The following is a 22,916-nucleotide window of genomic DNA, read 5'->3' as shown; positions in this document are numbered from 1 at the left end:
CTTTCCCTGAGCCCCTTCTCTCTGCAGCCCCCCTAGAGATGCCCTCTCCCTCAGCTTGCACCTTCCGACAGGGTCTTCTGCCCTCTATTTACGCTGTTCTTAGTTTTTTATTTTCTCAGTTATTAACAGATGTGGTTGGTTTTTTGTTATTATTATGAAAGCAATGCACACACATGGAAAAAGATGAAAAAAGATTTAAGACAATAACAACCACCCTAAGCCCATCCCCAGACCCTCATCCAGGTGCGTTTCCTTCACATCGCCACGACCCTCTCCTTCGCGCTGCCTGTGACATGGGGACACTGGTTTTCCTTCCTCTCTGTCTCCTCTCCCTGCCTGTCCTCCCGGGTTTGTTCAGGCTGAGCCATGGGCATCCTGGGTGCCCCTCCCTGACACACACCCACCTGAGGGTGGATCACAGAATGGGAGGCCACATAGATTTGCTTAATCAAAGTGGAATGAACCAGAGGCTGGGAAGCTCTTGGCTCGTCCAGCACTGGGCAGCCGAGGAGACAGAGAGCTGGGCTGGGACCCCAGCTCCTGCCTCCCAGCAAAGTGGCACCACTAAGGGGAGGCCAAGGGTGCAAGGGGAGAGTGGGTGGGTGGGAGAATGGCAGTCGCTGATGGCCACACCATATCCCTCTGCCCAAGGCTGTAAACAATCAGTCGACCGTCAGGCTGCCAGACACCGTACGTGCCATCATGGACCGCTGGACCCAGCAGATGGGCTTCCCTGTCATCACTGTGGACACCAAGACAGGGAGCATCTCCCAGAAGCACTTCCTCCTTGACCCCGAGTCCAAAGTCACCCGCCCCTCAGTGTTCAAGTGAGCAGATGAGGTCACTGAGACAGGCGTCCTAGTGAGGGTTCTGAGGGGCAGTTGCTCTGGGACCCTCTGACCATAGCAGGGCCTGGCCCGCTGTGGCCCTGCCATAGTGGCTGTAGACAGTCTCCTTCCTGGGCCAGGAGGATGGGGGCGTTTAATGCCAGAGTTGGGCAGAAACTGGAAGTCCGGGCAAGGCTGTTCTTTGCTGGCAGTGCCCAAGAGCTGCCGTTTCTCACACCTGGCCTCTGGATCTCTTGTTGCAGCTACCTGTGGATTGTTCCCATCTCATCTATCAGAAATGGCAACCTGCAGGACCACTACTGGCTGCAGGGCAACTCAACAGGTAATCCAGCCCTGCCCTAGTGGACAGCAGCCCCATCCCATACTCCCAGCTCCTGGCCCATGTTCTGGGGTTATGGCAGGCCTCAGCCAGGGCTTCCTTCATCGTTTCATTCAACAAATGGAGCCAGCTTCTTTGGTTCTAATTTCTATGCTGTGTGACCCTGGCCAAGTTACCATCTCTCTCTGGTCTCCATTTCCCCATCTATACAATGGGGCTAGGAACAATATCTACCCCATTGAGTTGTGTGAAGGTTAAAGAAGAGGATTCCCATGAAATGTTTAAAACAGTGCCTGGCACATAGTATGAGCAGTCCTACTCTGCCAGGCACTGAGGAAACCAAGGTCAAGGCAAGTCATCCTCTGCCTAAGCCAAGGCTGCAGATGAAGGGAAGGAAGACAAGAGGTTCAAATGTTCCAGAGCTGTGCTGAGTGCTTTAACAGAGGCATATGTGGCCTCTGGGGTACTGGGGCAGGTGGGTAGGGAGCGGGGAATAGGGAGCTTCAACTTCATGGAGAGGTCAGGAAACACTTCCTGGAGGAGGTGAGCTGAGTTAGAGTAAGAGCAGGAGTTCGCCAGGCTAATGGCAGCAGAGAGAAGCAGTCCAGGCAGAGTTAACAGCAAGTGCAAGGCTTGAGGTAGAAGAGAGCTCGGGGACTGAGTGTGGCTCGGGCAGAGGTGCACCCTCGGTGAAACTGAAGCGGGTCCCTGCAGGCTGCAGGAGACAATGGCTATGTCCTCGGGCCAGCAGGAGCTGGGACAGGTGGGAAGTGGGAAAGCCATTGGGTCTGACCTGCAGTTATGGAAGGATCCCTTCTGGCTGCCAGGAGAAAGGGTGGAGGGAGAGCCGTGAGGACGGGGCACAGAGCCCCCAGGAAGAGATGAGCAGTGCTGGGGGGCTAACTGGATGGGAGGCGCTGCCTGGGTGTGATGGCACTGTTACAAGTGGAGAGGTGGGAAGAGGAGGGGGTGGAGGGGGAGAGGCCGCCTGGGGAGTTGAGTCTGAGTGGCCGGGGGTGTGCCAATGGAGTTGTCCCGGTGGATGCCACACAGAGCCTGTGGGAGGCAGGGCGGCCACTGAGGTTCAGAGATGGCAACTGGTCTGTCCAAGGTCCACGGCCAGAGTCGGTCCCCAGCAGCCAGTCCTGCCCCTCTTCTCCGCCCGTCTCCTTGGTGTTGGCCCAGTGGCGTGAGGGCCGGCTGCTGCCAGGCTGCAGCGGAGGCTGTTCTGCCGACGCCTGGGTCAGGTCAGCCTGTGGCCTTCTGAGCAGCCCTGCCCAGCTCTGGTCTCTCCCCACAGCCCAGCATAATCTGTTCAAAACCAGACCAGAAGAGTGGGTCCTGCTTAACGTCAACGTGACGGGCTATTACCAGGTGAACTACGATGAGGACAACTGGAGGAAGATTCAGAATCAGCTGCAGAGAAGACCACTGGTGGGTACCTGCCGCCCCACCCATCCCCTGCCCGAGGCCCAGCCCCACGACGGGGCCCCAGACTGCAGGGCCTGCCCGCACCGCCAGCCCGAGGTCACACGCTCTGTTGCCCCTTCTAGACCATCCCTGTCATCAATCGGGCACAGGTCATCTACGACAGCTTCAACCTGGCCAGGTGAGTGCTCAGCCATGGAAGCCTGGAGACTTGGTGAGTGCGGTTCCATAGTGAGAGCCAGTGCTGCCTGCCGCCTTCCTCACCGTGTGCCAGGCTCAGCACCGTGGGCTCCCTGTGCTTGTGCACACCCCTCCCTTGGCCCCATGTCCCTAGAGATTGTCGGTGTCACAGCCCATACTTCCCAGAGAAGGACTCTGCGATTCAGAGCTTGAGTACCCTGCCTGAGGTCACACATTAGCCCATGACAGCCAGACGCAGTCCTGTCCAACTCCAAAACCACGGCACCAAGGTTTTCCGGAGGGCTACCTATGGCCCAGGCCACCATGCTCAGTGCTAAGAAAGATACGGGAAGGACAGGATAGAAGAGATGCAGCATGGATAAACAGATATTTATTGGGCAGCTGCTGTGCTCATGAGCACCAGCAGGTGCCAAGTTCTTAGACATAAGTGATGTCACCCATAGACATGGACATTTATGAACCAAATATGCACAGATGGCCTGAGGAGGTGGAGGGAGGAAAGACCAGAGAGCCAAGCGATCAGAGAAGAGGTGGGCAGAGTAAATAGCACAGGTTTCTTGTCTTTTTGAATCTCTGATCTGTCTCCTGTGGGCTGTGTGGCCTTAGGCAAGGCACTTTACCTCTCTGAGCCTCAGTTTCCTCACCTGTAAAATGGGGATAATGAGCAAGGAAATGTGACTGGCAGTGGGTGAGGGCCAGGCCTGGGCTGGCCTCGTTTGTGGCACCACCCAGCATCCACATCCCTCACCCCTACCCCCAGCCCCACCCCTGGTGAATGCTGGAGCTGGCTCAGTTGGGCCTCTGGGACCTCAGGCTCTAGGAGGAGGTTCGGGTTCCCACAGTGAGGCTGGACTGGGTGGGGGTGCTTACTTGAGCCCCTCTGTCTGTTCCCAGTGCCCGTATAGTCCCTGTCACCCTGGCGCTGAACAACACCCTCTTCCTGAACAACGAGAGAGAGTACATGCCCTGGCAGGCCGCCCTGAGCAGCCTGAGGTACTTCAAGCTCATGTTCGACCGATCCGAGGTCTACGGCCCCATGAAGGTACAGAGGGGCATGGCAGGGTTCAAGGACCAATTCCCCAGTGCCTGAAATTACACCATAAGGAAGTGAATAGAAATATTGCCTGGAATGGTGAAACACGCCAAGTCCTTGGCAGTGGTGAGAGAGTAGGAGGGATGTAGGGTGAAGGGAGCAGGGATTGAGAAGGTGAGCAGGTTGGGCACAACAAAGAAAGGACACAGACTTCTAGTAATGTTTGCTAAATTTGGAAATTAGCAAATCCTTCTTTCAGAAGGCAACAGAAAAAGCCACAGAATAGGAAGGGGGTAGGAGTGAGGGAGAAGGCCTTTTACCAGCTGTGTGGACTCAGGCAATCCTCTTCAGACCCAGAGAACCCCTCTGTGAAAGGAGCGGGCCTGTGCCTGCCTAGCCTGCCCTAAGGACCTGGAGGAGGATGCCGATGTTAACACTTTTGAAGCTTGGGGGCACAGGCAGGGAGGATCAGAGGGAAACTGCTTGCTCTGGATCCATAGCTGAACCCATAAGGATGTTCATTGAAGTGTGGTTTATAAAAGACAAGAAAACCAAAAATACTCAAATGTCCAACAGTTGGAGTTGGTTAAGTAGACTAGAATATCCATTTGATGGGATATTATGTAGTCATTAAAAATGTTTTTCACATGATTAGCTAACTCTTATGGTAAATGAGGTTTTAACTCACTTTAAACTAATTAACCTACCTACACCTTGGATTCACCCCATCCTCCTAATGTAGTAAAATCACAGTATTTGGTCAACTCAGTATTCGGCATTTACTTTATGTGATTATTTAAATATCATTCTCCGCTGAGCCACATAAAGTACCATGTTTGTGTCTCCTTTTTTATACATCTTATACAAATGTATCAGATAATACATTAATTTTGCTTTTTCCTGGAGGCATCCCTCCTGGAGCCCTCTGTCGGCCTGCTCCCTTCTAGAACTGCTACTCAGCTCCCAAGCTGGGAGGCTCTCCACTGTTGCATCTCTTGTTTCCTGAACCCACGGATTCTTCCTTGAGTTTTCTCTCTATTAGGGGAGCACATCTTCCAGTTTTGGAGAAAGGGTTCATAAGAGGTGGAGTTTTTCAGGTAGATTGTCTGAAATGTCTTTATTCCACCTTCACACCACACTGAGAGTTTGCTTGGGTTTAGAAGTTTCTAGGTTGAGGGACTTCCCTGGCGGTCCAGTGGTTAGGACTCTGCGCTTCCACTGTAGGGGGAATGGGTTCAATCCCTGATCAGGGAACTAAGATCCCACATGCCTCGCAGCATGGCCAAAAAAATTTTTTTAAAAAAAAAGTAGTTTCTATTTTGGAAATTATTCCTCAGGAAATTTTAGGTCTTGCTCCATTGACATCAAACCTCTCATGTTTCTGTTGAGAAGCCCAGGGCCTTTCTTAGTTCCAGTTCTTTGAATGTGGCCAGGTTCCCCTTCTGGAAGCTGTGGGCTCTTCTCTCCATGCTGGTGGTCCTTCATGCAGGCCTTTCTTATCCTTCTACATTTTCAACCTGGACAACTTTGCATTGCTCCTTTAAACTTTCTTCCTCTCCTTTTTCCCCCCGGTTCTCTCTTTCTGGGACCCTTGTTAATCCAATTCACTGCCCTTACATTGGTCCTCTAAGTTTTCTTCTCTCCTATTTTCCAGCTTGTTGACTTCTTGTTCTGACCTCTGGGATATGCCCTCAGTTTAGCACACCACCTCTCCTCATTTTTTCTATCATATATTTAAGTTTCCAAGTGCTATTCCTGGCTCCAGCGTCCTATGCAATATCTTCTCTGAACTCTTGGAGGATATTTATCACAGGCTTTTATGAAGTTTTCTTTTTCTTTCACTGACTTGTTTCCTCCAAGTCTTCTGTCTGTTTTGATCTCCTCTTTCAAGTTGGAAGCTGAGCTGCCCCTTTGAATTTGAGAGTGAGGCAGTGGTTAAAACTCCACGAGGAGGTGGAGTTTGTCACCAGCAGTCTTCTTATGGGGTGACTAGGTGGCCAAGTAACTCCTCGTGGGGACCCTCAAAAATTAATATCTGTGACTGTGTTCCCTTGAGACCATTCAGTCTCCAGAGTGATCCTCTGTCTTGTGTAGTTGAGGCTCACTTTCTGGGATCAGGGTGGGGAAGGAAACTGGGGGTACCTCCATTTAGGCTGTAAACTTTCACCTCTGGCCCTCTCTGCAATTCAGCAACCCTCCCACTGTGTCTGGGGACCCTAGTGCTGAGCCCCTCTGATTCAGCCTTGCTCATGGGGGAGGGAGGGGTGTTGCTTGAGGCAGGGAGGGAAGTGGGCACTTGAGGGTTTAATTAGTCCCTCTACAGACTTTGACTCCATTGCCCTGTTCACAGCCCAGCCTCACTCCTGTCCCCTGCACACCCATCCCTCTAATCCCGAGCCTCGCCACAGCAAGTCTCCTTGCTTCTGTCTCCATCTCCCCCATGGCAGGTGCTCTGCTGCAGACCCCCACCTTGGTGAAGCCTGTTCCATCTCCCTCTCTCCACCTCCCAGCTCCTACACTGTGTGGCCGTCTCATCCACTGTTGTTTCCTTTCCAATTCTCTTTGCTCTTGGGGGTTTATTCCTTGTACGTTTGGATGCGGATTCTGGTTGACACACATGATAATCTACTGTACTGAACCAGCGTCTGCAAAGGATTTTAATAACATGGGTTGGGCCTTACACGACAATGCCAGCTAAAAGAACAGCATGCAGAATTGTAGATATGCTGGGTAGAAAAGAGAAAGGAAGGGGCAAACTCACCAGTTTGGGAGTCATGGATTTGTTAAGTTCTGGGGTGGTTAGTATTTTCTGCCTATGCTTTACAGTGTTTTCTAAATTCCCCACAATAAAGGCAGAATACTTATGATCAGGTGGTGGGGGATGGTAGGCCCTAAAACTATATTAGGAAATGGTGATACGTAGACATCAGTGTCAGAACTGGTTGAGGAGAAAGAATCTCAGATCAGTCATCTGAGACCTGAACTAGCGCTGGCTCCTTTGACCACTATCTGGCCTTGGGTGAGGCCCTTAGCCTCTGGCCTCTTGCTTCTGTAGCCATTAGCCCTTGCTACACTTGCCCACCCACATCAGAGGCTCCGTGGGGCTCCAGGTGGGTCAGGCATGAGTCTCTTCTTTGAGGCTGTTCATGTTTTCTTTTTCCCAGAATTACCTCAGGAATCAGGTTGAACCCCTCTTCCTATATTTTGAAAATCTCACCAAAAACTGGACTGAGCGCCCAGAAAGCCTGATGGACCAGTGAGTATGACCTCTCTTGGGTCTGGAGATCACAGGTGGCCCAGGCACCCTGACCTGAGAAGTCCAGAGCAAGTCCCAGCAGCATCCTCCTCTGAAGTTCCCAACTCCTAGCCGGACCAGGGCCACCAGTCAGGGAGAGACCCCCCCTCCACCCACTAGGAATAGAGAACCCTGCCCTGAGGCTCTGTGGTCTCTTTGTACAAAGGACCAAACTGAAATTTCAAGGTCTCCTCACCAGCATTGTTATTCAGATTCTAGGTGTTGAAGGTGGGGCTGGAGTCTGTGCCCACCCTCCCTGGGCTGTCCAAGGCAAGAAGCAAAGAGGGGGACCCAAAGGGCAGGAGGGCTGCAACCTTACAGCCCCAGCCCTGCTGCCCTTCCTGGAGTTGTGTGTCAGCAGGGGAGTCTTTGCCAGAGTCAGAGCCAGGCATGCTGACAGAGTGTCACCCCTGGGGCAGGTACAATGAGATTAATGCCATCAGCACTGCCTGCTCCAATGGGCTGCCTAAGTGTGAGGAGCTGGCCAAGAACCTTTACAACCAGTGGATGGAGAACCCCCAAAATAACCCGTGAGTGTGTCCCCTGCTTGTCTCCTGATCTTTATCCGTCCCTCAAGCTCACAGCCCTGCCCTCATCAGACCCTCGTCCCGCCCTCCCTGCTGCTGCTCTACCCCTGACACCCTGACCCCACACCAGGATCCACCCCAACCTGCGGTCCACCATCTACTGCAACGCCATCGCCCAGGGCGACCAGAAAGAGTGGGACTTCGCCTGGAGGCAGTTACAACAAGCCCAACTGGTTAATGAAGCTGACAAACTCCGCTCAGCGCTGGCCTGCACCAACCAGGTCTGGCTCCTGAACAGGTGAGGACCAGAGCTGGACGGGGCTGGGTGAGTTCCCCTCCCTGCCGGGGACCAGGCTCCCAATGTGGGGGAGAAAGAACCAGCCAGGCATCCACAGTCTCCTCCGTGGGATCCTCGCAAACCTGTGCAGTGGAGCAGTGTGTTTTCCCAGTTTTACAGATGAGGACACTGAGGCTCAAAGAAGCAAAACAACTTGCCCAAAGTCTAGAAGCTTTACTAAGTGAGAAAAACAAGATATGAATCTGGATCTGGGTCCACGTCCTGTGCTTTTAACTGCTGCAGTCTCCTAGCCTTTACCTCTCTGTCAAGGGCTGTGGTGCACCTGGACCTGAGGCCTTCTGGACATCCAGCTGGGCACCCCCCAAACCCTTGGATGAGGGCTCCTGGCTCCCACTGTGTGCCTCATATGCCATCTTCTGTACTTCAGTAAAGAAGAGCTACCCTCAATGTCAAAGACAGGAGTGGCCACCCTACCTGGTGCAGGGCTTACCCCTTGCTTCGTTCATTCATCATCAGATATTTATCAAGCACTGGGTCTATGTCAGTATGATACCTGGCATAGCCAGTGACCCTGCTTAGGGGACTCAGTGTCCCACCTACAGGAGGGCGGTAGGACCAAGTAGTCTTTAACCCGCAGCATGCTGAAGGCATGTTGAGAGGTTGCAGGAGAGGTGTGTGGGGTGGAGGGCAGGGTCCTTTTACTTATTACGCACCATGCTGTCCTCACAGGTACCTGAGTTACACCCTGAACCCAGACCTCATCCGGAAGCAGGATGCCACCTCCACCATTAACAGCATTGCCAGCAACGTCCTCGGGCAATCTCTGGCCTGGGACTTTGTCCAGAGCAACTGGAAGAAACTCTTTCAGGAGTGAGTCTGCTGAGAGCATGTTAGGGGAAGCGCACACCAAGGCTGCATCCCCTGGGGGTGGGCTGTGTGTACCAGACCCTGTAGGGTTGGGAGTGGAGGGTAGACACTGCATCGGAGTGGTTCAAAAAGAACCCAGCTTGAGGTTGGGAAGGGACAGGAATTGAAAGACGTGGCAGCGGGGCACAGCCGTCCCTTTTCCCACTTGGGGGAAAGAAAGTCTGGCTGGTGGGAGTGTTCTCTGAAGAGATGGGAGCAAGGACACTGCAATCAAACCCGTGTTCAAGTCCCTAGTGGTGTCTCCTTGGACATGTCATTTCATCACATCTACGAGATGGGGACAGTCACAGGGTCCTGTGTCGCCTGCCAGTCACTGAACGTCGGTTCCTGGCCCCCCTCATGGTTCCTCTCTCTCCCTGCCCTGCAGTTACGGCGGTGGTTCCTTTTCCTTCTCCAACCTCATCCAGGCTGTGACCCGAAGATTCTCCACTGAGTTAGAGCTGCAGCAGGTAAGAAGCCCTGGACCTTGGGGCGGCACCCAGAGGCCCATCCCCAGTCTCAAGGGACAGCTGCCACTCAGCTCCCACCGCATGTGTTCACAAGGCAGTGGGGCTCCATGTGGTCAGGCCTTCCTCATGTACAGGGGAAGCTGGGTATCCAGACTTTCCAAATGTCACAATTCAATCACAGATATTCATCTTGGAATTTTTGTATAGGCAAAAGGTAAAGAGAATAATATAATGAACCTCCATGTACCCGTTACTCAGATTGAACAATTGTTAACATTTGCTGACATTTTTTGGGGGCGGACAGTTTTCAAGCTAATCACTGATATTATGTAATTTCACCTATAAACACTTTAGTCATATCTAAAATAAAGGAATTTTAAAAACATAATCTATCATTAGCAAATACAAGAAAATTAACAATGCCTTACTATCATCTTATACCCAGGCCATTTTCAAATTCTCTTTTTTTTTTTTTTTTTGGCTGTGCCACAGCCGCTTGTGGGATCTTAGTTCCCTGACCAGCGATTGAACCTGTGCCCCCTGCATTGGGAGCACAGAGTCTTAACCACTGGACCACCAGGGAAGTCCCCTATGTTCACGTTTTTGAGTGAACCTCTGTTTTTAGTTCTCGTGGGTGTACACCTAGGAGTGGAATTGCTAGGTCATTTGGTAACTGTGTTTAACTTTTTGAGAAACTGCCAAAATGTTTTCCAAAGCAACTGCACCAACTTACATTCCCACCAGCAATGTATGAAGGTTCCAATTTCTTTATGTTTTGGGGAAAATTGTTATTTTCCTTTTTAAAAAATTTATAGCCATCCTACTGGGTGCAAAGTGGTATCTCACTGTGGTTATGAGTTGCATTTCTCAGATGACTAATGATGTTGAGCATCATTTCATGTGCTTCTTGGCCGTTTGTATATCTTCTTTGGAGAAATGTCTATTCAAATCCTTCACTCATTTTTTTTAAAAAATAAATTTATTTATTTATTTTTGCCTGCATTGGGTCTTCATTGCTGCGCGTGGGCTTTCTCTAGTTGCGGCGAGTGGGGGCTGCTCTTCGTTGTGGTGCACCGGCTTCTCATTGCAGTGGCTTCTCTTTTTGCAGAGCATGGGCTCTAGGCACGCGGGCTCAGTAGTTGTGGCTCGCAGGCTCTAGAGCACAGGCTTAGTAGTTGTGGCACGCAGGCTTAGTTGCTCCACGGCATGTGGGATCTTCACGGACCAGGGCTCGAACCCGTGTCCCCTGCATTGGCAGGTGGATTCTTAACCACTGTGCCACCAGGGAAGCCCCCTTCACTCAGTTTTTAATTGGTGTATTTGTCTTTTTATTGTTGAGTTACAAGAGTTCTTTATATATTCTGGATACTAGGCCCTTATTAGACAAATGATTTGCAAATATTTTCTCCCATTTTGTGGATTGTCTTTTCAGTTTCTTGATAGTGTCTTTGATACACAAAGTTTTCAATTCTTTAAAAAATATTTATTTATGGCTGCATTGGGTCTTCATTGCTGCACGTGGGCTTTCTCTAGTTGCGCCGAGCTGGGGCTACTCTTCGTTGTGGTGCGCGGGCTTCTCGCTGCGGTGGCTTCTCTTGTTGTGGAGCACAGGCTCTAGGCACGAGGGCGTCAGTGGTTGTGGCACGTGGGCTCAGTAGTTGTGGCTCGCAGGCTCTAGAGTGCAAGCTCAGTAGTCATGGTGCAGGGGCTTTGTTGCTCCAGGGCATGTGGGATCTTCCCGACCCAGGGATCGAACCCATGTCCCCTGCATTGGCAGGTGGATTCTTTACCACTGAGCCACCAGGGAAGTCCAAAAGTTTTTTATTTTGATGAAGTCTAACTTTCTATTTTTCTTTGTTGCTTGTGCTTTATGTGTCATATATAAGAAACAATTACCTAATCCTAGGTCACAAAGATTTACACCTATGCTTTTTACCAAGATTCTTATCATTTTAGCTCTTACATTTAGGAGTGATCAATTTTGACTTAATTTTTGTACATGGTGTAAGGCAGAGGTCCAATTTCATCCCTTTGCATGTGGCTATCCAGTTGTCCCAGTACCATTTATTAAAAGGACTGTTCTTTTTTTTTGTAATATCATTAATTTATTTAAAAATTTTATTGGAGTATAGTTGACTTACAATGTTGTGTCAGTTTCAGGTGTACAGCAAAGTGATTCAGTTATACATATACATATATTCATTCTTTTTCAGATTCTTTTCTCTTGTAGCTTATCACAGAATATTGAGTAATGCTCCCTGTGCTATACAGTAGGTCCTTGCTGGTTATCTATCTTATATATAGTGGTGTGTGTATATTAATCCCAAGGTCCTGATTTATCCCTCCTGGCCCCCATGTTTCCCCTTTGGTAACCATAAGTTTGTTTTCGATATCTGTAAGTCTGTTTCTGTTTTGTAAATAAGTTCATTTGTATCATTTAAAAAAAAATAGATTCCACATATAAATGATATCATATGATATTTGTCTTTCTCTGTCTGACTTACTTCATTTAGTATGATAATCTCTAGGTCCATCCATGTTGCTACAAATGGCATTATTTCATTCTTTTTTATGGCTGAGTAATATTCCATTGTAGATATGTACCACATCTTTATCCATTCCTCTGTTGATAAAAGGACTATTCTTTCACCCATTGAATGATCTTGGCACCTTTGTTGAAAATCATTTGACTGTCAATTTTAGGGTCTATTTCTGGACTCTCAATTCTATTTCATTGATCTGTTTGTCTTTATGCTAGTACACATTGTCTTAGTTATCATCGATTTGTAGTGAGTTTTGAAATCGGGATTGTGGGCCCTCCAACTTTGTTCTTTTTCAAGATCATTTGGCTATTCTGAATCTTTGCATTTCTTTATGAATTTTAGGATCAGCTTGCCAATTTCTGCAAAAAAATACAGTTGGAATTTTGATAGGGATTGTATTGAATCTGTAGATCAATTTGGGAAGTATTTCCATGTTAGTAATATTAAATCTACCAATCCATTAACACAGATTTATTTGTCGTTATTTTTCCTTTTATTTAGGTCTTCTTAATTTTTCTCAACAATATTTTATAGTTTTCAGCATACTGGTCTTGCACTTCTTTTGTCAAATTTATTCCTAAGTATTTTATTCTTTTGGATGCTATTGTAAACGGAACTGTTTTCTTAATTTCATTTTCAGATTTTTCACAGCTAGTGTATAGAAATACAATTGATCTTTGTATATTGCTCTTATATCCTGCAACCTTGTTGAACTCATAAGTTTTAATAGTTGTGCTTTTTTATTTTTCGATTCCTTGGGATTTTCTGTATACAAAATCGTGTCATCTGCAAATAGAGATAGTTTACTTCTTCCTTTCTGGATGCTTTTAATTTCATTTTCTTGCCTAATTGCCCTCGCTACAACCTCCAGTACTAATACATCTTTTAATCTGTAGCACCTCTTTAAAAACAAACAAACAAACAAAAAAACCCATTTATTTGCTCAAGCAACTGGGCCATTTGTACTATAGAAATGGCCACATTTTGAATTTGGCTGGTTGCTTCCTTGTGGTGTCTGTTTAATCTGTTCCTCTCTCCTCCCTTGATTGGACTGAGATTGTAATTTATTTAAAAACTGAGGATCAACTCAATGAGAACCTCACAATGAAGATTAAATACATGTAGGAGCCAGGCTGAACCTTGGGTCAGTCATTTTCTTTTTTTAATAAATTTATTTATTTATTTATTTTTGGCTGTGTTGGGTCTTTGTTGCTGCATGCAGGCTTTCTCTAGTTGCAGCAAGTAGGGGCTACTCTTAGTTGTGGTGCGCGGGCTTCTCACTGCAGTGGCTTCTCTTGTTGCAGAGCGTGGGCTCTCGGCGTGCGGGCCTGCTTCAGTAGTTGTGGCTCGCGGGCTCTAGAGTGGAGGCTCAGTAGTTGTGGCGCACGGTCTTAGTTACTCCGAGGCATGTGGGATCTTCCCAGACAAGGGCTTGAACCTGCGTCCCTTGCATTGGGAGGCGGATTCTTAACCACTGCACCATTAGGGAAGCCCAGGGCTGTCATTTTTGACCACTGCCAGGGAGAGGGAAGGACTGGCCCTCCCTGTCCTGGAGAACAGGCTGTTGTCCCCATTCCCATGTTAGGGGCCCTAACATGGAGGGGGAGGACAGAGGACCTGGCAGCCCTCTCCTCAGGGCTGTGTTAGAGACCTAACCTGGGGCTCAGAATTATCCTTTTCCTCGCAGCTGGAGCAGTTCAAGAAGAACAACATGGATGTAGGCTTCGGCTCAGGCACCCGAGCTCTGGAGCAAGCCCTGGAGAAGACCAGAGCCAACATCAAGTGGGTGAAGGAGAACAAGGAGGTGGTGTTAAAGTGGTTCACAGAACACAGCTAAATAGTCCCTGGTGCTTAGAGTCACCTGGCCCCCATGTGAGATGCCCACGTGTGTCTACCCAAGTGGCTCACGGTAGGGCCCCCATTCCTGAAGCCTGAGGCACCCGTGTACCCCCCTTAGGAACAGAGTCTCTGGCCCATGTTCTCTCCACTCTGCCCAGGGGGCCAATCCAGTTTCTGATGGCCAGACTGTCCAAGTGCCTCCCAGCCCCTGCCCCTCATGCCAACCCCACCCCAGGCCTGGCATGGCTCCTGTCACCCAGGGCCCTGGGGCTGATCTCAGGGAAGTCCAGCTCCAGGGCCAGATGAGCAGAGGCCCTCGATGGATGGACTGCCTTGGAGGGCTGCCCTGTGCCCTCTCTCACCCTCCCATAAAGACCCCGAACCTGAGGAGTCAACAGAGCACCAGATCTGTATATGTTTTTCTAAGATAAAATGTAAATAAAGGATTTCTAGATGAGCTTCCAGACTCATTACTAAACTAGAGCAGGAGTGGGTCTGCACAACAGCTAGAGAACCTGGGGTGCATGGGGGCCTTGGACCCCCAGGAAACATAGGAGGGAAGAAGTACCCAGCCTGCCGCTCCTTCCTAGAGCACCTGTATGGCAGTGTCTGCCTGCAGTCTTCATTTCATTGGCAGGATTGAGACTCTGGGTGCCGGGGAACCACTGGAGGTGGAAGGAATGGGGACACAGCGGTCCCCAAGGTGGAGTGGGGCTTGGTGCCAGACACAGAGCAGGTCCTGACAGTGGAGGGAGTGCTTTTCCAGAAAGCAGGAGTTTCCATGGTTTCAGAAGCTAGGATTTGCACCTGAACTAGCGTAAGGCAAGTTCAGGGAGCAGGGTGCTGGCTGGACCCCTCTTCCTGCACTGCAGCCAGCACACCTGGGAGAGTGAGAGAAAAGGGCTCACGGTAAGGGCAGCAAGCCCTGGGTCCAGGCCTGGTGTGACCACTCACTGGCCAAGGGCATGTCCTGCCACCTCTCCAGGATTCCTAGGTGGCATATCAGTTTGTAAAGTGGTTGTTTTCAAGAATAGCATACAGAAAAAGGCAGGTGCGCTCCAGATCACCTGGGGCAGCCAGTGATCAGGGCCAACTCTGAGGAGAAAGTCTGGGACCCTCAAGGCTCCACGGCCCACATCAGCCTTGGTGGAAATTTCTTGGCAAAGGAGGTCCAGCTGAGCACCCAAGGCTGGTGGGATGGAAAGAGGGAGGTAACGGATAGCCCAGGCTCCTCAGGGGTCACCTCCAGTTGACCCCACCTGTGAGCTGCTCCCGCTGAAGTCTTGAAGTCCAGCCTGTTTCTTGACCCCTGGGCTTTGGTTTCCTCATCTGCACGATAAAGACGATCTATCTTAGGGTTGGTGTGTGGATATAAGGAGATTCACGTACTTAGCACACAGTCTGACACTTAAGGAGAGCAGGGTGTTACTATCATCCTTAGCCCTGTCTCCTGCTCAAGGCCCCATTCATCCTTTTTCCTCCCAGCCTCTTCCTCCTTGTTAGAAGCGCGCCAGCAGGCCTGGGGCCAGGAAGGCTCCTCCACGCTCCACTGCCTTCCGCATATCAAAGGGTGGGGCGGGCCAAGGGGTGGGACCAGTCTTGGGTACGGGTCCCTCCACCAACCAGGAGGCTCCCCCCAGCCCAGCCTCTCCGGACCAGCCCTTCCTGTCGCCAGGGCCCAGCTGCCGGCGGCTGGCACTTGACCTTCGGGGGACCAGAGGGCAGGCGGCCCCCTCAGGTGGTCCCCTCTGGGGTAAGGACCAGCACCACCATCTAGGGTCCCTGGGGGAGAGTTGGTCTCCATGTAGGAGAGTCAGCAGGGACCCTAGTCTCCGTGCCTGGCACCGGGCTAAGTGTTTATGCGCATTATCTCATTTGGTTTTCAACAGTCCCAGGAGATAAGGACTGTCTTTATCTCAGTTTTGCAGATAAGGAAACCGAGGCGCAGGGAGGTTAAGACCCCGCCTCTAATGCCCATGCATGAGTGGAAGCTGGCCCTGCATTTGGGGCTATGGTAGTTAGGCACTCTCACCTGACAGCTCACAGTACAGGCATTCACGACTGCCTGTGGGGCTGGAGGAAATCGGTACCGAGGATGCAGCGAGGACATGCAGAGCCAGAGACCTGCTTGCAGAACCTAGCTCAAGGTCGGATGCAGAACAGGAGCTGCCTAGAACTCTGACTGCTCATTCCCTATCCAGCGCTCCGTCTACAGGTGGGTTGACTTCTCACGGCCAGTGGGGGGCCCTGAGGATCAGCCAGAAGCAGCAGGGGTGGGGGTGGGGGGCTCTCCCACCTCCCCACCCTCCAGGAGACTCCTCAGGAGGCACGTCCTCTGCACTGCAGGGTCACTGAGAAGCCCTGGGTGAGGTACTCGGTGAATGTCCAGTCTCTTATGGATGGTGACTGGGTCCCCAGGAAGGTGTAGGTGGACCAGTCATCCCAGGCAGGGCACCAGCATCAGCCCCTCTCCCTCCCCTGCCAGGCACTTAGCGCAGAGATGCAGCCAAGAGCAGCCTGTCTGGGATGGAGCCACACATAAAAGTGAGGGGCTGCTGGTCCTGAGAGGCAGGGCTGAGCCTGCCCTCCCAGAGGGTGAGGACAGTGGTGGGGGATTAGCCCAAGCCCCCGGCAACTCCAGCTGGGGTCATAGCAGCCTTTTGCCTCTGCCTTTGCATCTCCCAGAGGAGCTGGGAAAAGAAGGCTGCCAAATTCCAGAAGATGCTCAGCTCTGGCTGGCCCTTGCCGTGGCCATCAGTGACTGGACCAAGGACTGAGGCCAGATAGGCGGGAGCCAAAGGAAGGAGATGGGCAGCTGTTCAGTTCCACCTTAGGTGCAGGTGCCATGAGACTGTGGAGCCAAGTCCTTGCATCTTCTTGAGAAGCAGAGAGCACTGGACAGGGAGTCAGGGGCTTGATGTTCCAACCTAGCTGGAGGGCTAGAGAAAGTTGCTCCCCTCCCTGGGCCAGTTTCCTCAGCTGTAAAACGAAGGAGCCAAAAATAGCCATTGCTCCCAAACCTCGTTGGGCCTCGGCTCCAGGTTCCCAGGTCCCGGCCCGACGCACTGAATCACACTCTCAGGGTGGGACCCTGGAACCAGAGGGCTCAACATGCAGTCAGGTGAGGGAACCACCAGACTGGATCATCTCTAAGGTCGTGTGATTCTATTCAGCTATTATGTATTGAGCAATTACTACGTGCCAAGCCTAAGAACCCTGAGAGGTAGAGTCTATTATTGTTGCCACTTCACAGCTGAGGAGACTGAGAGTCAGGGAGGTTTTGTTCGTTTTTTGCCTTTTCAATTTTTTGGCCGCGCTGTGCAGCATATGGGATCTTAGTTCCCGAACCAGTGATTGAACCTGCGCTCCCTGCAATGGAAGCTTGCAGTCTTAACCACTGGGCCGCCAGGGAAGTCCCCAGGGAGGTTTTGAAGCTTGCCCACGGTTACACAGAGAATAAGAGCTGAATGAATGTGCAACCAGGGCAGCTGTGCCCTGTATCTGTCTCCCTGCTGCATGTAACCTTTTGTGAGCTTTTCCCATCCTCCGCTGTGGCAGGCAGCCCCTACAGAGGGTCCTGGGGTAGGAACCAGAACCCACTTCTAAAACGTTGGGGGAAGAAGGCACTGCAGTGGTCACCTAATCCAGCTCCTCTTTAAGAGATGGGGAAACTGAAGCACAGAGATGGAGTGACTTGCCTGGCGTCAAAGGGCATGTCAGCAGGCAGTGGGTCAGATGGGAGGCCCTGCATGTGGCAGCTCAGTCTCTGGTCTTCCTCCTGCCTCTGCTCTCGCCCTGCACCATTAACAGTGGCCCCCTGCCAGGCTCCATTTCTATAAGGCAGCCCAAAAGACCAAGAGTGGCTCTGACCAGCCCACCCCCTACCCTCCACCTTCACTGTCCCCTCCACCCAGGACACAGAGGCCAGATGCCTCCCCCTGCCATATGAGGCTCCCCACAACCCCGCCTCCCAGCTCCTTTTCCAACTCAATTTGTCACTTTTCCCCATCAGTTCTGGACTTCAACCACCTGTTTCAACTTGGCTCATGCTGTTTCTTCTGCCTACTCCTCTTGGCGAACTCCACACATCCTTCAATACTCAGTTCCTACATCCTGCAACTCTCCCCTCTCTGAATCAGAAACAGAATGAAGTCACCACCACTGTTGGCTCCCATGCCTATGGCAGCCTTTGCTAATGGATCATGGTGCCCTTTCCCCAAGATCCTGGAGGTGCCTCTTAGTCTTGCTCAAGGCCACATAAATCAATGCGGCAGGACTAATGGATCAGGTAACTCAAGAACGCAACAGCACTGTCAACCCCATCTCCCACCAGAGAGGCTGGCATATCCTCTCTGGTCCCAAAGTACCTTGCATAAACGCCCCCAGGCCCATCTTAACCTGGGCTCTGATCATTTCCTTCCCTGTAATTTACCCCATTAGTCAGGGCACGTTTTCTCTGGCACCTAGTACTGGGTGTTGTGAGCTGAACTCTGTTCCCCCCCAACTCTTGGTGAAGTTCTAACCCCCAGTATCTCAGAACGTCAATGTATTTGGAGATAGAGCCTTTAAAGACGTACTTAAGGTAAAATGACTTCATGTGGGTGGGCCCAAATCCAATATACTGGTGTCCTTGTAAGAAGAGAAGATTAAGACACAGAGACTGGACCATGGGATAACCGTGCGAGGACACAGCAAGAAGGCGGCCATCTGCAAGCCAAGGAGAGAGGCCTCAGAAGAAACCAAACCTGCTGACCCCTTGGTCTTGGACTTCCAGTCTCCAGAACTGTGAGAAAATCAATTTCCGTTGTTTAAGCCACCCAATTTGTGGTATTGTCTTAGGGCAGCCCTAGTAAACTAATACACTGGGCCTAGCACATGGGAGCCACTCACAAGCACCCTTTGGAAACAACTTCATATAACTGTGAAAGAGCCCTATGGGTCAGCATGAATGCACCCAGGAGAATGCAAAAGGGCAATGGTGACGGGCTTCAGGCAAGTGAACAGGCCCGAGTGTTAACTCACCTGTGTCGCCTGCACAGCAGGCCAGGTGGAGCCCCTGCGCAATAATTACTGTCAAACTGGCACGTGAGGGCCTGGATTCCAGGAGGGGAAAAGCAGCATGATTTGTTCCCTGCAGGATGGGAACGTTTTTCCTTTTCCAGAGGCAATAAAAACCCAGGTGGATAGAAGAAAAACAGACCAAACCAAATTTGGGTGTTTCTTTTGGGTTTTTTTTTTAAGAAGTACAAAATCTAAGCATATACTTTTCTTCCCACTCCCATCCCCACCCCCGCAAGCCCACTCACCCACCAGTCCCAGCCTGTCCAACCACTGTGGTCAAACAACCCGTGTTACTGCAGCTCAGGCTGTGCTCTGCAGCACACTGGTCATTCTGGGGGGCGTCTAGGAGTGGAGGGACTGCCCCAGCCCTGACTTCAGCCAGGGAGGCCACCCTTAGCTGTTTCAAACACTGCTTCCATGAAAGACATCACTTGGAAAAGGGATCCTTGGCTAAAACAAAGCCTGAATACTAGTGAAGTAGCAGGTGAGGAGGACACCCCGCGCTACAGGCCTGATTCCCGGCTGGAAAGGGGGCAGCCAAGGCCATTAGTAGAAGATGCCCAGGTGAGTCCCCTCCAAATCTTCTTGCCAAAATTCAGGGCAGCCGCTGAGCTGTAGGCCTGAGCTCTGGGGAGGGCTTTCATCACTGAGCTGGAAGGCGGGGCCTGGACCCTGGACCTCCGAGCTGGGCAGCACCTCTGCACTGTGGCTCCAGCATCCCCACTGGGTCTCAGGCTGGAGTCTCTGGCATGCTGGGCGGGGCAGGACAGGAGGGGTTTCTGGCAACAGACAGGACTCCGGAGACATAGAGATTCCCTGAGAGAGAGAAGAGTAGCAGGTTAGTGGGCCACTGCCTCATGCTCTGAGATCCTGAGCCTGGATGTTCCCCAGAGTATGGCTGGTAGCTGCTGAACTGCCCTGGTGCCATGGATCCAGTGAAGCAAAGTGGTTTAGAGTACAAGCTCTGGAGATATACTGCCAGGGTTCAAAACCCAGCTCTGCCACTCACTAGCTATGAAAACTCAGATAACCTCTTTTAGTCTCAGTTTTTTCGTCTATCAAATGGTGATGATGATAATAAAACCTACTTCACAGGGTTGCTGGAGGGCTGATGAGTTAGTTAATTCACGTAAAATACCAAGAATCGTGTTGGGCACACAGTAAGCATTCAATAAATTTTGGTTATTAATATGCTTTTTTATGGAAGCTTGAGGAAAGCATGAAGGTCACCAGATCCAAGCCCATCTACTTAGGAAGCCCCTACCCCTGGGGCAGCCAGGCATCCCTCCCCCCCTCAAACTTTGATGGAGCACCTGCAAGGAATTTCCTGAATTACCTGAAGGCCCCTGCCACCTTCCACCCTGGACTCTGAAAGCAAGTCTGAAGATTCCCCCCTCTTCCACACGACTGTGAAGGCTTCTAGGTAGAGGTGGTGGTGGCCTTAACTTCCCAGGGCCCCACCTCTTTCCCCAAGGAGGTTAGGGTCCTCTTCATCCTCCTTTCAGCTTTCCATCCCTAACCAGGGTGGTTGGATTAGGTAAACCCGGGATCTAAAACGCATAAGATTCTCTGCAGCCTAGAGCTTACTCACCCCCTCCGTTTCCAATCGAAGCCTGGGGACCACTCCGTGAGAAGCAGAGAGAGCCTGGGCGCGTACCTGGTACACTGCAGCCAGCTCCATTGCGGGGGGTGAGGTCCAGGGCGTGGCCTCGTTCCGGGGCTCTGGGGGTGTCTGCGTTCCGGAACAGGCTTGGGGCGGCGTCCAACGGGCCGCGTCAGGGGCTCTCCCTTGGGACAGCTGCGGGGGCGACTGCATCCCGGGGCAGTAAGGGGGTGTCACCCAGGGACCCATATCAGGGACCCTGCTCCCCAGGCGCTCGGGCGCCGCTAGCGCTCCGGGAGAGACGGGCGGGGACCCCCAGGACACCGCAGCGCTAGCGGCTGAGCCAGGGCCGCACCCTTGCGTCTGCGTCTGCGCCTGCGCGGGGCCGCCGTCGGGGCACAGCGGGCAGCCTCGAGGGAGCACCGCGTCGCTGTGCCGCCGGCGCCGGCGCTGCAGGCTCTCCTCGCTGACGCCCAGTACGGCCGACAGGTGGCCGATGTAGCGGATGGCCAGACGCAGCGTCTCGATCTTCGTCAGGCTCTGGCCGGCGGGCGCCACGGACGGCGGCAGAAAGCGGCGCAGCTCGTGCAGGGCGCGGGCGAGCGTGCGCATGCGCAGCTTCTCGCGCTCGCTGGCGCTCTGCCGCTGCCCGCTTCCTGGCCGGCTCCGCGCACGTCCGGGTGCCATCGAGGCGGCCTCTGAGGCGCTGCGAGCTGGGGGCGCTGGCTGCGAGGGGCCGCGGGCACGGTCGCAGGGGCAGGAGCCCGACGAATCCGAGGAGGAGGCCGGGGACGTGGAGTCTGAGTGGCCGGTCCAGCCCCAACCCTGCGGGAAGATCCAGTGGTCGTGGCCGAGGAGGCCCTGCAGAGGAGGGGACTGGGCCATGGCCGGGGCTGCGGGCTGTGGGAGGCTGGGCCGGCCACCTCCAGGACTGAGCTTTTATCTGGACCAAAGGTGCGAGGTGGACCCCTGCCACGTTACAGAGAGGTGTCAAAACCCACAGAGCCCAGGGAAGGTCTGGGCAGGGGGCGCCCTGGGAAAGCGGGCCCATTTGCGGAGGTGTGGATTCTGACTCCTCGGGGGCTCTAATGGAGGCCCCTGCAGCCCGGGAAGTGTGGGAGGGACAATTCGCATCTGGATGGAGCTGCTAAGCTTCTCACTGTGTTCCCACCCACTCCGCCTCATCCACTGCTCCGGTGAGTGCCCGGGACCCTGACAGTGGTGGGCAGTGCCATCGTCTGGGGGCGGCCAGGCTGCCCCTCAGGTGACTCAAGGACCCCCGCAAAGAGTGGCCGCATCCCTCATCACCACCCTCAGGGAGGCTGTACCCAGTAACTCCCACCCAGTGCCTACAATTGTGCTGGATAAGGCGTCAAGACAGACCCCGAGGGACTTGCTCACAGTGATGGCGGGAGAGGGGTTGGGGAAGGAGGGGACATACAGGTGGACCGTTACTGGGTTCCCAGAGCCCGCACTTGCTGCTTTGCTGAGTGACACCGAGAAAGTCATCTCACTGTCCAGTTAGTTTATTTCCCTGAGGAATAGTACAGAGCAGCCTGAAAAAGAGGCATGGAGTGTAGTGAGTGATGAAAATGGGGGAATGTGGGCCCCCAGGCAGGCCTGAGTCAGACCCTCTTTATTTGCTGTGTGACCTTGGGCAGTTCACTTAACTCCTCTGAGGCTCAAGTTGCTTCATCCCTGTGGCAGTAAATAAAATACCCACCACCTAGGATGGTTGCTGGTACTAAGTGAAACCATCCATGGGACCACTTAGAATGAGCATGGCAAGTGGGCTAAATGTTTGCTGCTACCATTTTATTAAGAAAGTACTTACATTTCAAGATGCTTGTAGGCATTATTTAATACATATTTATTTAGCAGCTGGTAAATGTCAGGCATACCAGAGTGAACAAGATAGTTGTCGTCTGTGCTCTCATGGGATTTCAGTCTTGTGGGACAGAGGAGTAAACGTTATGTAATTAGTAGCTCCACCACTAGCAGCTGTGTTGCCCTTGGACTGCTCTGAGCCTGAACTACAGCTCTTAAAACAGGAGTAGTAATTATAGTATCTGCTCACAGGACTGTTGTTATAGTCTTATAATATAACCTTTGACACAGTGAAGTTTAAAAGTAAAAGCTCCCACCCCTCAGCAATAATTGCAATTTAAAGGAGGCATCAGTGTTCTTCGTAATCTTCAGAGAAAAGGCTGAACTCAGAGGGATTGTCACGCTCTGGCCACGTAGGCGGAGAGGTCACAGCTGGGCCTTGAACAATGGGTAGGACTTGGGTAGGGAGACAGGCAGGTGGAGAGCATTCTGAATGTGGGAACTGCATAAGCAAAGGCCTGGCAGTGGGACTTCCCAGTGTGCTTCAGGAATGGTGTGCAAGGGGGGTGGCGTGATGTGGAGAGCAGGAGCTCACCTTGGCTGGGGCCAGGCTGAGAAGTTGTATTTTACTGCCAAGGTAATGGGAAGCCAAATGGACTTTTCAGCAGAAGTGTGACATTAAAAAAAAAAAAAATCAGGGGCTTTCCTGGTGGCGCAG

At 51.9% G+C, this 22,916-nt stretch overlaps 2 protein-coding genes across 2 annotated transcripts in view; one reads left to right on the top strand and one right to left on the bottom strand.

Annotated features, from left to right (window-relative positions):
- ANPEP (alanyl aminopeptidase, membrane) overlaps window positions 1–13,705 on the top strand; it is an 18,304-nt gene extending 4,599 nt beyond the window's left edge. The window contains exons 10-20 of the mRNA XM_007470527.1: window positions 652–827; window positions 1,091–1,170; window positions 2,468–2,601; window positions 2,721–2,776; window positions 3,691–3,838; window positions 6,994–7,085; window positions 7,544–7,654; window positions 7,782–7,949; window positions 8,679–8,819; window positions 9,244–9,325; window positions 13,556–13,705. Coding sequence (XP_007470589.1) covers window positions 652–827; window positions 1,091–1,170; window positions 2,468–2,601; window positions 2,721–2,776; window positions 3,691–3,838; window positions 6,994–7,085; window positions 7,544–7,654; window positions 7,782–7,949; window positions 8,679–8,819; window positions 9,244–9,325; window positions 13,556–13,705 — 1,338 coding nt within the window. The remainder of the gene's footprint in view (window positions 1–651; window positions 828–1,090; window positions 1,171–2,467; window positions 2,602–2,720; window positions 2,777–3,690; window positions 3,839–6,993; window positions 7,086–7,543; window positions 7,655–7,781; window positions 7,950–8,678; window positions 8,820–9,243; window positions 9,326–13,555) is intronic.
- A 5,609-nt stretch (window positions 13,706–19,314) lies between these two features.
- On the bottom strand, window positions 19,315–21,256 carry MESP2 (mesoderm posterior bHLH transcription factor 2). Its single transcript, XM_007470526.1, has 2 exons — window positions 20,426–21,256; window positions 19,315–19,584 (listed from the first exon to the last, which is right to left on the bottom strand). Exons 1-2 carry the CDS (start codon window positions 21,254–21,256, stop codon window positions 19,315–19,317), a joined length of 1,101 nt encoding a protein of 366 aa, XP_007470588.1.
- Window positions 21,257–22,916: the final 1,660 nt, after the last annotated feature.

This window comes from Lipotes vexillifer, unplaced genomic scaffold (genome assembly GCF_000442215.2).
Source record: "Lipotes vexillifer unplaced genomic scaffold, Lipotes_vexillifer_v1.1 scaffold412, whole genome shotgun sequence".
Classification (NCBI taxonomy): domain Eukaryota; kingdom Metazoa; phylum Chordata; class Mammalia; order Artiodactyla; family Lipotidae; genus Lipotes; species Lipotes vexillifer.
This window is presented reverse-complemented; position numbering and strand designations above follow the sequence as displayed.

Bases quoted from the DNA above. Each gene is read 5' to 3' on its own strand.
- MESP2 (XM_007470526.1), bottom strand. From the start codon at position 21,256: ATGGCCCAGTCCCCTCCTCTGCAGGGCCTCCTCGGCCACGACCACTGG. The intron at 19,585-20,425 runs GTACGCGCCCAG...TCTCTCTCTCAG, and splicing joins AGCTGGCTGCAGTGTACCAG to GGAATCTCTATGTCTCCGGA.